Raw genomic sequence first — 16,199 nt, 5'->3', positions numbered from 1 at the left:
ACGAAAGATTTCAGTAGCAAGAAGAGTAGCAAAATTCATGCAAGATCAGTGAAGAGATGGAACCCCACATATGTCTGAGGCATTACTGATGGAAACACTTGCATTCGCCGTCCGATAAACAGCAGCTGCCCGCACTTTAATTTTCCACATATGGCCAGCATGCAATCGGAATGCTGGGACAACGGTGGGATGATTTTGTCCCGACACTTGGGATGGTACCTGTGGGATGTCCCACCAGGACTTGAATCCATAAGATAACCTCCTGTCTTCACTTATCCAGCTATGTAACCATGCAATGATAATCACATGAACAAAAATACGTAACTCCAGTATGAATTAAAAGAAGAACAGTTTGCATGAAACATGCCAGCTCCAAAGACTACTGATTGGCCTAATGTTAAATATAAAATTTCTGTAATCGCATCACAAAATCCTCGATATTTACTTCAGATTTGGGGCATGGCTGCTTCCAATAGTCAGGCTTTCGGTAAATTCTCCAAGACACAATCAACCTAACATACATTCTTGACCAACAGCAAGACCTTTTCATGAAAAATAGCCATGATACAACTACTCTACCAGGTGGTCTGCTGCATGCTAGTAGATGAAGCTAACCTAGTTTCGCGTTCTTGGCAGAAGAAGTCATGTTCAGTAAGCTGACAGCAAAACACACCTCCAAAAGCTGCATCGCTAGTAGTTTGACATGAGCTGATACATCAGACTCTGCAGAAGAAGATATCTGCATGGGTATTCTGCTCATTGACGACCACCTTGCGACTCATGTTCCACTTCCTCTGCATCCTCAAATCGCTGATCATTGATTTGGAGCTGCAATGAAGTAAATGTGTAACAAATTAGCTGCACTTGAAATTAGTAAAGCACATCTTGCATCTATAAGAGGCCATCCTCATTTCTAAGACAAAATCTTTGATGCCTGAAAAGAGCCTCTCAGAAAATAACACATTTCTCATGATTAAAATCCTAATTGCTAACTTAACATCTTAGGCTTAGAGGACCTCTATGTTACTCAACATGAAGTAGACAACCATTGCACTCAACCTCAGAAGAGGAAAACAAAATGAGGAAAAATAATTACAAATTTAAATAGCAGCAAGCTGTTAATATAATATGTTACATGTCAAAAATTTCATAACCAGCATCATAATGATGCAAATCATTACGATGACAGAGAATACTAATTGATTGTGAATGGAGAAGCAAGAAGACAGAATTTGCAGATGAATAACTAATAGTCACCAAAACTACAAAGAGGTTCACTTAACTCCCAAGCAGACATTTCAAATTTCACAATTACATGATGGAGAGAAGTCATCAATCAGATCATTTTAGATTAGATGCTCTATACAGAATTGGGATGACATAAATCATGCCAAGGCTCGCCTGATGACATCAACCAAATTACCTCAACTTAAAAATCGACTTGCACGAGGTATACAGTTATCATATTTAAGAATATTCTCTATCAGATTTCAATAATCTCTATACTAGAGAGCTCAACTTAATCAACTATAGTCAATATAGTCTAGTCTCTGCTACAGGCTACTCGACATTTGTTATGGATGCCTTTTGGTCTCACCATATGGTTCAGATATTTAAAACATAATCAGATGTCCTTGTTCTATCTAGAAAAATATCTATTTGATTAAGCAAGATCCATGTGAATGTCGGATCTCCGGACGCATTAATAGCTTTAGTGTTGTAGAAGGCTGCTGCAATTTGTGGGCAGTCAAGGGACTCCATGGTGCATATACAGCATACGAGCTGCATATGCAGGTGCACATATGGTTTTTTATGTTTAACTATTTAAGAATAAATATAATGCATTAAATAAAATAATAGATATTAATGTTTTTTCTTTTGGATGTATAATAGCAATATTAATAGGCGAACCACACATCAATTGATGCTTATTACTTGATATCTAATACCTAATAGCAATAGTTATGATGCAATCAATATTCGTCAATGTAACTCTATCAGCCCTTACAGTAACACACATCAAATCCAACCAGTAGCTTGAACCTGCTTCATCCTGGGCCATGCATGTGCCTCAAGAATGCTAAGTGAGCTCGCATATATAGCGCTATAGTATTAAGGCCCCATTTGGCATGGTTGTTTGAGGGCCAAAAAGTACTTATTGGGGGCCAAAAAAAAATTTAAATGATTTTGAGGTGTTAGGTAAAAATATTCAAATAGTTTTCAAGGTCTTCCAAAAGCTGAAAAAGGTTTATTAGTAAAAAGCTCCAATTTGGAGCTTTTGGACAAAAGCTCTACTTGAGATGCATCAGAAAACTTTTTTTTTGGAGAGGCTAGGTTTGAAATTTTGAATCCTAACAATAATTTTTTTAAAAATAATAATTTAAATTAATTTTTACTGCCATAATTATTTAAGTTGGTATCCTTTATTGTGATAATCATGCAACTAAGCATTGAGTCTCAACTTCATGATGATGATAAGGAACTACTCCCTCCTTAATTGTAGAGACTAAAGAACCACAAAGAGTATGAAATAAAGTCAAACATGAAATAGCAATAAGAAGGATGTTTTGTGTGATCATATTGCCTCTTCTTATAAGATGTTGACTTGTTTTAATTTAGGATATTGTGCTTGTAACATGGATATTGAGAAATATTGACGGACATATATATTGTAACCATGATTGTGGATATATGAACATTTTTACTAGCATTTTGTATCTCGGTGAACAAAGTCAAACATTTAAATTGCTAGTTTGATATTCTTTGTTGCTTGATGCTCATCCAATTAAAAAATAGTAATATTATTCATTTTTTCTTTAGATTAAAATATAAAAAATTATAAATTAACATCTTACAATAACATTTTTTGATAGTATAACATAATAACAATATAATATAATATAATAATATTATATTTTATTATACTATAATAATATTATATTGTTATCATGATTACTCTATAATATATTATCACAATAATACAATAAAATTATAAAAATAGTATTACATATTTAAAATGAATATAAAAATATAATTTATTATATTTAAAAAATCAAAATAAACAATTTTTAGATTAAAAATATTTTATAATAATAGTTTTTGATTGCACAAATAGTTGGATAACTGAAAGCACTACGTAATGTCCTATTTTCTTATTTTCTAATATTAAGAGTGCTTTCTCAGTTTGGTTACAAAATATATGTTAAAGTTTCACAGTACTTCAAAAATATAATTACTAAATAGCAAACAGTTTTTTATTAAAAGCTCTACTAGTAAAAGCTGCATTGCCCAAAGGTCAAAGCTCTATGCAAAAAAGCTCTACTACCTACAGCAATATCAAATAGGGCTTTGGTGAGCCACACATGTAGCTGCACAATGCTTATTACACCACCTTTTGGGTCTCCATATGGTATGACTACATGTAGCAACCATAAATAGGCAATATCATGCAATCAAGAGACTGCATATGCATGTGGGCACACAATTGGCCACCGCATTTTAAAGCAATTTCTTAAGAGTAGTGAAGGCAAACTTAGTTGTGGAGTAACAAAGCCAAAATAGAGTTTCGTGCATATTTCAAAGCTTCGGTGCTTAGAAAGAACTTTTATAACAGCCAGAGAAGGAAATATGGATAGCAGTCTAAATGAAACTTCTTGAGGGACCTATGGCTTTCAAATTTTCCTTTAAGTGCATTGTCTCCAGATGTGTGGTGCAAGAGACCAATGAAGCCACTAGCATGAAGAAACTTCAGACAGGACTATGGTAAAGAGCATACCATGGTCATTTAATTCATCATCAACTTATAAAAGCGAAAAATCCAATTCCCTGTTGGAATGCCTAGCCAAATGATTTGCAGTGGGTAAACAGAGTCTAGACACATGACTCATGCAAGTGCGCAAGATGCATGGCAAAACTAGGCAAAACTACGGGGCCTGAAGGCTCCTCTAAAGACTAGAACTTGCTAGAATTCTCAAACTAGATAGAAAAAGTAGCACATCATTTTGCAATCATGGTCTAAACATAAAGAACTTTGAGCATTGTAACTATGGCTTAAGATGTGGAAAAGGATAGAATATAACTAGGGCATCTAAGTCTGATCACCACCATGAGCACCCCTCAATTCTCAAGGAGTCTTACCAAAATTCAAAACCATGTGGTGCCACGGAGATTCTATTGACCCAAAATATGGATGTTGCGCAAAGTTTGTTAGCAACAAAGTGATCAAGGGCTTGAATAATGTGACAAATTTACTAATATGATGATCTAAGCCCTGATTCAACTGCTAGGAAGTGTCAACCAAACCCTTTTTGAGAGAAAGATTAGGGAAATGCCCAATCACTTTCATTCAGTAAATTAAAACAAACATCAACAGGATGTATTGGAGTATTAAAGTTGTCAAATGGTCACTTGTACCTTAGATTCTAAGTTATTTGGCTGCTAAGTTTCTCTTGAGTTCTTTGGTTACTTAGGCCCCAAGTCACAGTGGGTTCTATACATATATTGTATGGGATAGTGATAGGATACTTTTAAGTTGTATGAGTTTGTATTATTAAGAAAGTAATCTCACCATCACACCCCCCCCCCCCCCCCGGGGCCAAACCTTTCCATCTTCCTTTCTCTACCCCTCTCTCTAGTACATTCTATCCCCATCTCCCAAATCATCTCTCAAGTCCTTTAGTTTCTCTTGTATTTCCCTATCTTACCCTCTTTCTAAATCTGTGAATATAGATAACTTGCCTCTTTTCTCTATAGTTCTCCATTAATCTCCAAAGGAGATAAACAGCTTTCATAGTTGACTTTCCTGACCTAAAATTACATTTGTCCTCTGACACTGTCTCACACCTCAATCTGTGCTCTATCTCTCTCCCAAAGTTTCATAGTATGGCTCATGAGTTTAATACCGTGATAGCTAGAACAATTTTAAATATAATCTCTATTCTTATAAATCGATACTATTATGTTGTTGCTCTATTCATCAAGTATCTTTTTTGTCTTTAAAATCTTACTGAATAAATTAGTTAACCAAGTTATTCCATCATATGAACACTTCCTAACCTCAATAGAGATTACATCAGATCCAACCATTTTTCCTATGTTTATCTTTTTTCATAGCCTCCTTTATCTTAGGTACTCTAATTCTATGTATATACTTAACATTTCTACTCTCAATGGAACTAGTAAGGCATCCTAAAACATCTACATAACTTCCATTGAATAACTTATTAAATTAACTTCTCCATCTTTCTTTGATCTCGTCCTCCTTATCCAAAACTTTTTTGATCTTCATTTAATGTATTTAACCTGGAACAAGAATTGACATAACACGGGCATAACATGGCACAACTCACAACAATGAGAAAACCTAATATTCTATCTACCAAATCAAGAGTTAACATAAACTATGAGTCTAGGATTTAATCAACCATGAGGTGAATTATATATACCATAAACTTTATATGCATAATTTATATATCATAGATCAGCTCAGTTCAGGTTAGATCATGTTACCAAAACCTCTTGACATGGAACTAAACCAATTCAATTGGATTTTTCAAAACACGAACCAAAAGCTGAACCAATATATGCTAAAACCTGAACCAAACAGACCCAATGAGGTCAGTTTGGTTCGGTCCTCAAGTCGACCCTATATGCACCCCTGGTCCTAAAGGCTATCATGTATATTTTCCCCTACTTTTTTTCGGAAAAGCAAAAAAAAAAAATATTTGCATTCAGTTTTATATTTAAGGGGAAAAAAACAATCAGCATGTTTCATGATTTCAAGTTTACACATTGTGGAGTAATAATCAACAATATACATACCTCAAGGACCTGACGAGCCAGGTCATGATTACCATTTGCATAACCAATGGGGTTGACAAGATTTTCTGAAGGTTGCCACTCAGAATCACTTCCTGCATGTGAAAAGGAGTAGCTTAGAAATCAATTAGTTCTAATGACATGAGAACAAGGATGCATATGAAATCACTATTATATTCCACAGCAAGTACCATCATCAGCCATCCCTTCATCACCAAAAAACCAGCTATTTTCTTCCTCTCCCTCTGAAAGAATCACCAAGCATAAATTTATATCTGCGTTAAGAATGAATTCATTATCTAAAAATACATAAACTAGGAACTGTTGCTGACCTTCACGAGGCTCAGGGTTCAGTTCAGCGCATTGACAGAAAATGTCAAAGAGAGTATCCACTATCAAGCTTAGTCAAGGATCCAAATAAATAGGCAGATGCATAAAGTGTAGATAAAGTATATTAGCTCTAAGCCTACTAAAGGTACTCAAAAGCCAAAGCAAATAATACGTGCAAACCTTGGAAACCCATTGAACTTCAGATCAAAATTATCATACCCAGAGATAAGCTAAAATATGGGGATGCTAAATGAATAAATTGCATACAGTCAAAAAACTAAATTGCATGAAGCAGCAGGTAATGTAACACAAAATAAAGTAACCCCAGTTAGACTTGAGCTCAGAATAACTCAAATAAATTGCCATAACTGCCCTCAAATTATAACACAACCTACAATCATTCTGGCCTTCAGTTGGGTCCAGTTGCACGATATGAGCTGCCACTGAAGCTTCATTTAAAAAGATTCTGTATTTAACAAGTACAGAAGAAAACATGAACTCACAAATAAGTTTGCAGATGGCTCAATTTCTTTTACCCAACCACCCCCTTGGTGGTGGGTGTAGTACTTTAGACTATTTTTGCTTATATAAGACATCTTGATTACCTCAATAGTTCCAAACCAAATCCCATAGCACCTGAGCAAGGTTAAGCTCTTCATTGGATAAATCCCAAACCAAAGTAATTATAACAATTTCCAGTCAATCATTAATAGCAGAACTTTCTCCTAGTCAGCAGTTACTCTGTTTCAAAGAATATAAAAGAACCTTTTTTACTACTTTATTCCCTAGGCTTTGGATCATCCATCACAAATGCAATTTGCTGGTTGCAAAGTATGATTAAAGAGAGTTTGAAAACTAAATATAGGAGGGATTTCTAAAAACAAACATAACATGCTTTTCATGAGCACTTGCCAAAATTCTATTGGACAGTGAAAAATCCTTGATCAATGTAATTTCCTTATCAACAGGTCACCTGATGTGTGTGATGTTCGGATAATTTAGATACATTATCCTAAATGACAAAAAACACAAAAATATGCATGTGTTGTTATATCTTTATCTTTTTTTATTTCCCGAAGATTTATTATAGACACTAGGACGGATTGGAAAATACAGTAACTATACCACACTGGATGGTGTATAGACTGGTTATCGTCCAACTGTCTGGCGAAAACATATGCATGCACAAGACCTTGTAGTTCCTAGATGTCAGTGCGCAATCCATAAAAACATTCTAAACAAACAAGAAGCATAAATGAGCTCATGAATATGCACTCAGTGATAGGCCATCTTTGCAACTTATGACCAATGAAAATTTATGCGAGAATATAGCACAGTGAGACATTGAAGCACAGATTTGGGCATGCCTAGCATATATTTAAAATACATCATGAACTCAACAAAGAAGAAGAGAATGAATATGACTTATCATAACAAGATATGTCAGATTAAAATTTCAGCGGCAAGACATTAAATAAAAGGATACACTGACTAGGATCTGATGGCACAAGCCTCATTTCAGTGACTTTTGACAGCTCTAAATACTGACCACATTCAGAATCTGAGCCTTCAGACTCCTCATCCTCAGCAGCTTCAGATTCAATCTTAAATGTGAAAGAATTTCATGGCATTAAATCACAGCATAAAAACAGAAAACATGTCCAAATAACAAAGAAGACTCTATACTCAATTTACATAGCAGTATCTTAAAAATTTTTCCCCTTTGAATCTCTTAAAGACTTTAGTATCTTCAAAATTCACCATAGTTGAAGAAGTGACCATTTGACATTAAATTACATGAGAGACTTATGGTTCATCAAAGGAAAAATGAAGTTTTTCATTAGAAACATCTCTAGTGTTATACTGTAAACACCTTGGCATCCTATTCATATGGCCACCAGCATAGTTTGCATCTCCACTCTTTAACACCTCCAATAGCTACTTAACAAAACAATTCAGTTCACATCTTGTTCTTAGAGGCAAGAGCCGCAATCAAAGTGCAACATAAAAGTTGGATTGCACTTATCAAAATAACATCCTTTGCATCCTCTTAAAGCAGATGAAATGAACAAAAAAAAAAAGAGTAGTCCATGTTGTGAACTTCAGACCTTGAGGCATGAATAATAACAGATGGACAATTCATTCAAACTTCCAATTTTATTAAACCAACTCACAGTGAATAGAAGTATAGTAACTGAGAGAAGCGAAGCCTTAACAGTGAATGCATTGAGGTCATCACTAATATATCATGCTGACATCAGAGGCTTCGAGCTTAGAAAAAGTTCAGGACTCCTAATGTGAGGCTTTCAATGGCAACAGATATATCAATCTTTTAAAAATTATCAGTTCACCTAAAAAGCCAAGGTTCAAGTGTCATAAGAACATGCAACCCAACAACACCAGAAAGAGTACAGTTTCACACCTAGAAAATCTAATGTCCAGTTGACTATACAATATTTACGTACATATGAAAATTAGGAAATTAATATAACAGAGAAAAATCCCAAAATAAAAATAAAAAAACTTGTGAGTGATTAGTTTACTTGATTGTAACTGGATTTTCATTTCCTTCTATTAAGTATCTTTATCCAATATAGGTTTTCTCCTCTTCAAAGCAAAAGGCGTCAACTTCCAAGTTTTGAACCGTTGGTTTAGGCATAGGCAAATCAAATATGCTGGATGAATGTCAAAAATCAATAAACAAACAAACAAATAAATTTTTGAACCCCATCCCTTCCCCTATCGATGCCTCATGCCCTTTCTCTCTTCTTTTCCAACATGTCCTCTTCACTGCATATTGCAACCCACTACTCTCCTTCTCCATCGACACTCTACCAAGTGTCAAGATGGCCAGAGAATCCCTAGTACAGAGCCCTAATTGCCTAGATGATGCCTAAGCAAGCACCTAGGCACCAGGGTAAACCAAGGATCAAGGCCAAAGCAAACGATGGGGTGATCAAAGTTGGCCGGAGGTGCAAGAGCACAGAACAACAGACAAAGGTGGTTTGAACTTAAAGAGTGATAGGGAGCATCACGAGGCACAGAGCACATGCAAGGGGTGAGAGTTGTCTCACATGGAACAGATAGTCGCATGGACATCTTTTACTTGATAGATAAATCTAATAATATTGCCTCATCTAACATGATAAATCCTATGGTGGAAACTTGATAAAAGGGGATGCCTTCTCATATTACGAAGAGAAAGTCCATCCAACTGTTAGCTGATGACATGAAGAGTAATTGTATGCATAGATCTAACACCAATTTGTTGCATGTAAGACTAGGTATATGACATGAATTTTAATATAAATAGAAATTCTACCTTAAATAAAAATGAGATCATGCATAACACTAATTAGATGCCTTAATGCTCGATACCCTTGTAATAACCTCGCATGCCTTTAAACAAATGAAAGAGAAGTCATTATGTTACTAAAACAAGTAAAGCTCCTCCTGTTTATGACCCGGTTCCTCTTCATATTCATTACCATCTTTTTGTCTCCTCATCTTTTTTTAAGCTAATAAAAATCCACTTGCAATAGGAAGAGACATTCATTCAGTCCAAACAAATATATATTGTAGAAAACTAGAAAATGCAATATGATTTTCTTCTTGTGAATTCATCAAACAATTTTATTCATGAGACAAACAGTATTAGGGATACTGAAACAAGCAAGAACTACTACCGGAAGTTTTTTTTTTCAACAGTTCATGACCTGAGCAAACTAAGATGAATGATTGACATCTTCAAGGATCAAGACCCCATTAGATTTTGTAAGTTATAACATAAATAAGGAGTACAAGTAAAAACTTGTAAACATCAAAATTTTTGAATCATAAGATAGGTAATCCAACTAGGAGGAGCTACATAAGCATACTTATAGGGATAGCCAAATAAATAGTTTATAGGAAGTCCAGAAACACAACCTCATGACTAAGGCTCCTCCCTTATAGGGATAGCCAAGATATTGAAACCCACTTTACTCTTGTCTCTATCTATTAATTACTTCGCAAAGGCAGGATGCAGATAGTTTTGCTTAATTAATATTGGACATATAATTTAAAAAATCATTCGAGCTGAACTAGAGTCTTGAAAGCTAATAGGAACTTCCCTGATAAGACCATATTCAGAGGTAATCTATGAAATGAATGGAGATTTAATGCATAAACTAATGCATGCCTAATTTGTATAGAAAAAGAAAAGAAAAAAATCAATTAAGCTGAACTACTGGGATGAAGGCATAACAAAATTCACTAACAAGACTTTTCTTGAAGGCAATTTAAGCAAATACCATCAACAACTACTAGCAAAGAGAATGAGTTGTAGAGCTTGGCTAATATCTTGGATAATGGGAAATGCATGACTACAAAGCAAAAATAATCTGATCACTTACATCCTCAGGCAGGAAATCCTCACAGTGAGAAATGAAAAGTGTCATCGGATTAAAAAAAATGACACCCTAGTCTTGAGTTCTCTTTTCTACTATATGTCACTAATTGACAAATGAAATCATAAAAATTTATAAATCATGCTTTCCCACATGGAGAGAATTATTTCAGCACAAAGTCCAGTGATGTCCTCAATCACAGAGATGCCACATGGAATATACAATACTTAACATATTTTTGACCCTTCATCTCGATTATCTGTCTCAGAAAGAAGCTCAAACAGGCACCGAATGACTGAGTCGTTCAGCTTATTGACTTCCATGGCATATTTCACAATCAGAAATCATCCAAGATTCTTCTTTTTCTATTGTAAATGTCTGTGTTTTTAAGCAATGCAACTTTTACCCAGTTTAACATTAGAAAGAAAAGGAAAAAAGAAAAAGGGGGGAAAAACCTAACCCAAAATTAGAATAATATAAGGGACGATACCTGAGTGTAGATACAGGGCAGGGGATACGCCTCCGGGTCCCTCGACACCGCATGGAGGGAAACCGACAAGAAATCCACCGCGTAGCCTTTGGCTCTATCCGCGTCGCTTAGCCACACCACCCTCCTTTAACATCGCATAAGAAGACAAGAAGAAATCAACAAAGCGGTCATCAGAAAAGGGATTCGGAAAGAAGGTGGGCTCTCGAGAGATTAACGGAGTACTTGGTGGAGATGTAGAGGGTTCCGGGGGACTCCGGCAGCCGGCCGCCGAGGACGATGGCCACGCCGGGCTGGACGTGCATCATCTCCTCGCCGGCGTCAGCGTCCAGGCGGGGCTGCCCGCTCCCGTCCCCGACCCGCTCGACGAATTGCTGCAAACCTAGAACCATAGCGACCTCTCCCTCGCTAGCTCTCGCTCGCGCCGCTTCGACTCTACTTTCCCTTTTATTCTTTGCTAATTGCTAAGGGAAGCGCTAGATCGGCAGTGCCGTATTTGCCCCTACGAGGAAACGGCAACGGCACCGTTGAAGCAAGCAGTCGTCGACCCTCTCGTCCCACCTCTTGACTAGGGTTGCGTGTACCACGCCACCGACGACGGGCCCGCCCGGTTGTCACATGAGCTTCATTTGAAGGTGTTTTTGTAGGATCATAAAGTCCTTTTTGGCTTTCTAAAAATATTTATTTTAATTTTTTAAAAAATTAAAATAATTTTTTGAAAAAAAAACTTAATTTTAAGCTTTACGAAAAAAACTATTTTTTGACTAAAATATTCATAATAAAATATAATAATTACATACTTTGTCCATTTATAAACCTAAAAATCTACTAGAGTCCTAACAAATAACTCTAGCCGTAGATCAGACTCTCTTCCATGCAAGAAAAGATATTCTTATTTCCTATTATTGTATTATACTATAAATATAATATTATATTACATTATATCTTAATAAATTAATATGTTATGTTAAATAATTTAATATTATGTTATATTATGAAAAATTAATGTACGCGAATAATTATAATATTTTGTACCTTTATTATTATATTATACTATAAATATAATATTATATTACATTATATCATAATACATTAATATATTATATTAAATAATTTAATATTATATTAAATTATTATGGTATGCAATGTTATATTACTATATTATAATAATAGTATATTATATTATAGTAATATTATACTATACCATATAATTATGTATTAATATATATTATGTTTTATTATGCTCTGTTGTATAATACTATGCAATGTTTTTTATAGTAATTTTGTCATATAAAAATACTTTCTCAGTTTGTTTACCAAATACATGTTAAAGTGCCACAACACTTTAGAAATGTAGTTACTAAACAACAAACAGCTTTTTATAAAAGCTTTACTTCAGAAAGTTCTACTTCCAATAGCTCTATTTCCAAAAGCTTTATTGCCAACAGCACCCCCCAAACAGGGCCTAAAACTATACACGTGAGATGTACATTTGATAGTATAGATGGATGTTATTTTTCCAAAGCTTCAGTAGTATCTTGTGCCTTAGGGGGCGTTTGGTAACCCCAACAGGATCACCACGGTGATCTAAGATCCCTGGTGATCCGAATGCTGGGATGATTTGATCCTCGGTGATCTAAGATCAATGTGTTTGGTAAGCCATGGTACAGTGATTAAAAATTCCCGGATATCCATGAGTAACTTGTTTGGTATGGTACGGGGATCCAAGATCACTGATTACATAATACCACAAATACCCTTGATAAATCTTAGATGGATTTTTTTATGTATTTTTAATTCTCATGAATTAAAAATATAAGTCAATATATTAATTCCTATAATAGCTCCATAATTTTGTCACATATTCTACTTTTAGTAGCCCTTATCATATTAATCATATAAAATATATTATAATAAAATATTAATATATTTATCAATATATTAATTATTAATATATTCTATAAAAATATATTTATTACTCCTATAAATTATTAATCTTATAAAAATATGTTATTTTTCATTATAGAATTAATATTTTTATTTATACTTGCAATAGATTTTTTTAATACTAATAATTATTTTGATTAGAAAAATAAGGTAAATAGGAGTAATATAGTAATATATTAAATATTTTCATTATATAAATATAAAATATAATAATATATTTCCACTAGAATTTTAAATTATTCTTGAATAATAATAAGATAATAATATGATTAGTAATATATTATAATATAATATATAATATCAATATTATATATATATATATAATATTGACATAATATATTGATGGTATATTGATATATCAATTTTTTTACTAACTTGAGGGGTATTTTTGTTTTTAACTTTCAACCTAGGATCACTGCCCTGGAGTGATCTTGGATTTCCAACCTCAAGGACAGGTATCTTATCACCGAGTTGGGGGGTGATTTGAGGAGTGGAGGTGATTTAAGATCACCGCCACGTAGGATCACCATGGTGCAACCAAACGTCTTGATCTCATCACCTCCATCCATATCACTCTTGATCCTAGGACAATCACCCCATACCAAACACCCTCTTATGGTATATGAGTTTGAGGTAAGCCCAGAGTCTAGTGCATGATTTACTCCAGAGAATTAGAAATAGCTACCCAGAAAAGAGCCATCTTCGATCTTAAAGGAGTTGCCTCCAATAATAGAAGCCAAGCCATAGGGTGGCAAGAGCCATCTGCAGACGCAAGAACCAACCTACATACTAGGAGTTATCTTCAACTAGAAGAGTCAACTTTCTAAGATATATCAAACATATATAATGCAAAATGCATTCCCTTATACTAATATCTAACAATCTTGCACTTATCCTAGATTAAACCCTAGTGATCATAAGCTAACTCTGTTACCATAGTTTGTTACATCCCAACCCTATACATATGCTAGGCATGTGAGACAGGTGCATATCATGTAAGGCATGACCCTGTGAAACATACAAAGCCTCTTAAACTTGTACAATAACTTAAAAATAATCTATTTTTAACAATAAAATAGATTATGTTTTTGACTTAAAGCAACCAACTCCTCAAGCATAAAACTATCATACCAACCTTAAACTCAAGCTAACAATCTCCAATATTAGCATCCATATCCAAAAATGCAAACTATTTAACTAAGTAGTCCAATTTCCAAAATCTCAAAGATAACAATTGTACTCTAAAATTCTACTAAAACTCTAGTCTGATGATTACTCCATCTTGTGACCAATCCTAAAAAGAATCAAAGAAAGGATATGAGCTTGATAGCTCAATTAATTTCTCATTGACAAACCACATCCACAAAATATTCGAATAAATAGTAATATGAAGGTAAACCACCATCAAGCGCAATTTAAGAAAGAGCGAAGTGTCATTACCATGAAAATTTTCAGATGTCATTCACAGTAAGAATTATTTGCTCTCAGCATCAACCACTCAACATGTTTCAACACATATTTCACAACAAAAAGAAAACAGATAACTAGACTAATTATTTTATTTAACGGGATGATTCAATACTATTTCACAATTATTTTACATGGATACAATTCAAATAAAATGTTCCAAAATTTAAACAATAAGAGGTAAAATGTTCCCTTTTTTTCAGCCTATGATGGTGAAGTTCTAACCCGTGATAGGGCAATGATATTATTATATTTCTACCTTATGACATGGCAATGTGCGAAATTTCTCTCTTATAATGAGATAATAATAATGTCATATTTCAACTTGTAATGAGGCAATAATAATGTATATTTCTAGGCCACAGGGCAATAATACCACATTTTCGGATTGTCATGGGGCATCAATATTAATATAGCTATTCCCGAACTCTTACCCAATCAGATGCCCACATCATATCATTACCATTCGAAGAACTTTAGAACCATCCCATTTATCCATGTCATTCACAAGATAATGCTTCAACTATTTTTCATGTATTACAAGATTTATTTCATGGTTTTCCAAATTATGAATCCCAAGTTGGGCATTTCAATTGTACCATAATAAAACCAAATCGGGATCATTCATAAATATTCACATTCAAGAAGGGCCATGGTCAATCTTATTCCTTATAATATTTACAATGGATTAACAAAAGGACTCATATTTATAATAAAGAAAGGCATGCAAGGGAGCCTCTTGCCTCTAATATGTAACACCCGTCCAATCTAGATGTGCCAGTTAATCCAACAATGCATCTAAACCCTTCCTATTATTTTGTTTTTTTTCTTTTTGGGTACAAAAGGGGCAAAGCTGAAAAGAACTCTTTCCTATTAATTTAATCGTAATATCTTGCAATATTATGAAATTCGAATGCTTTCATAAAATCTATAGATCGGCAAATGCTTAAAATTAATAGAAATAACAACCCCAATAAGCACAACATAATCAATCACTTGCCATTCGCAATAAAATTGCTAATCCCAGAATTTGCAACTCTAGCCCTAGGGTTCCTCTATTCTCACCTAAATCTTAACTTGTTACAGCTTAAAAGAATAAATTGCTAGGATAATTTTACTAAGAACTCATTTGGTTCACGGAAAAAGAAGTGGGGAAAGTGTGGTCAACGAAAAAGTAACGAAATGCCTTTTATTTGGTTGGAGTTTTCAAAAGAGAGAAAGTTGTATTTTCATGGGAATATGATTCTCACGTTTCATGTAAAAGTCTTTCCCATTAAAGAGGCATTAAAGACCTAATTTTCATTAAGGGTATAATAGGCATTAAAGACCTAAAGAAACATGGAAAAATTATTTTTCCGTGAGCCGAAAATCATTCCATTTTTTTTCCAAAAAAACCCTTCAGCATTAAAGACCTAATTTTCATTAAGGGTATAATAGGAATTACACATAACTTTTTCAGGAAAGTGGATGGTCAACCAAACATAAGCACTCTATAAATCTGTCACTTTTCCATTGTTAACCAAACATGCAAAAAATACTTTTTCAGGCATCATCTTCTCAGGAAACTGCTCTTCAAAAATTATATTTCTAGAAGAAAAAATGCTTCCCGCGAACCAAATGGCCCTAGATGTCTAAGTATAAAGCAAGGCTTCAATCTCTCTCTTTGCTTGACCCCAAGATCTGCACTCCTCTCAAAAGGTTGCAACCCCTCAATTGTCATACACAAAACCTTCTTAACACTTTGATTTGATTTGTACAGCGAC

The 16,199-nt window shown here is 34.2% G+C and overlaps 1 protein-coding gene across 1 annotated transcript; it reads right to left on the bottom strand.

The window, feature by feature from the left end:
- Positions 1–307: 307 nt before the first annotated feature.
- On the bottom strand, positions 308–11,638 carry LOC103710559 (nucleotide-sensitive chloride conductance regulator (ICln) family protein). The gene is made up of 7 exons (XM_008796334.5): positions 11,248–11,638; positions 11,026–11,149; positions 7,634–7,751; positions 6,150–6,209; positions 6,009–6,062; positions 5,821–5,912; positions 308–828 (listed from the first exon to the last, which is right to left on the bottom strand). Exons 1-7 carry the CDS (start codon positions 11,412–11,414, stop codon positions 757–759), a joined length of 687 nt encoding a protein of 228 aa, XP_008794556.1. The 5' UTR covers positions 11,415–11,638; the 3' UTR covers positions 308–756.
- Positions 11,639–16,199: the final 4,561 nt, after the last annotated feature.

Source organism: Phoenix dactylifera, chromosome 3 (genome assembly GCF_051530095.1).
Source record: "Phoenix dactylifera cultivar Ajwa chromosome 3, Ajwa_hap1_PhDact_Kaust_v1.1, whole genome shotgun sequence".
NCBI lineage: Eukaryota > Viridiplantae > Streptophyta > Magnoliopsida > Arecales > Arecaceae > Phoenix > Phoenix dactylifera.
The sequence above is the reverse complement of the archived record's forward strand: the minus strand, read 5'-3'. Positions and strand labels throughout refer to the sequence as shown.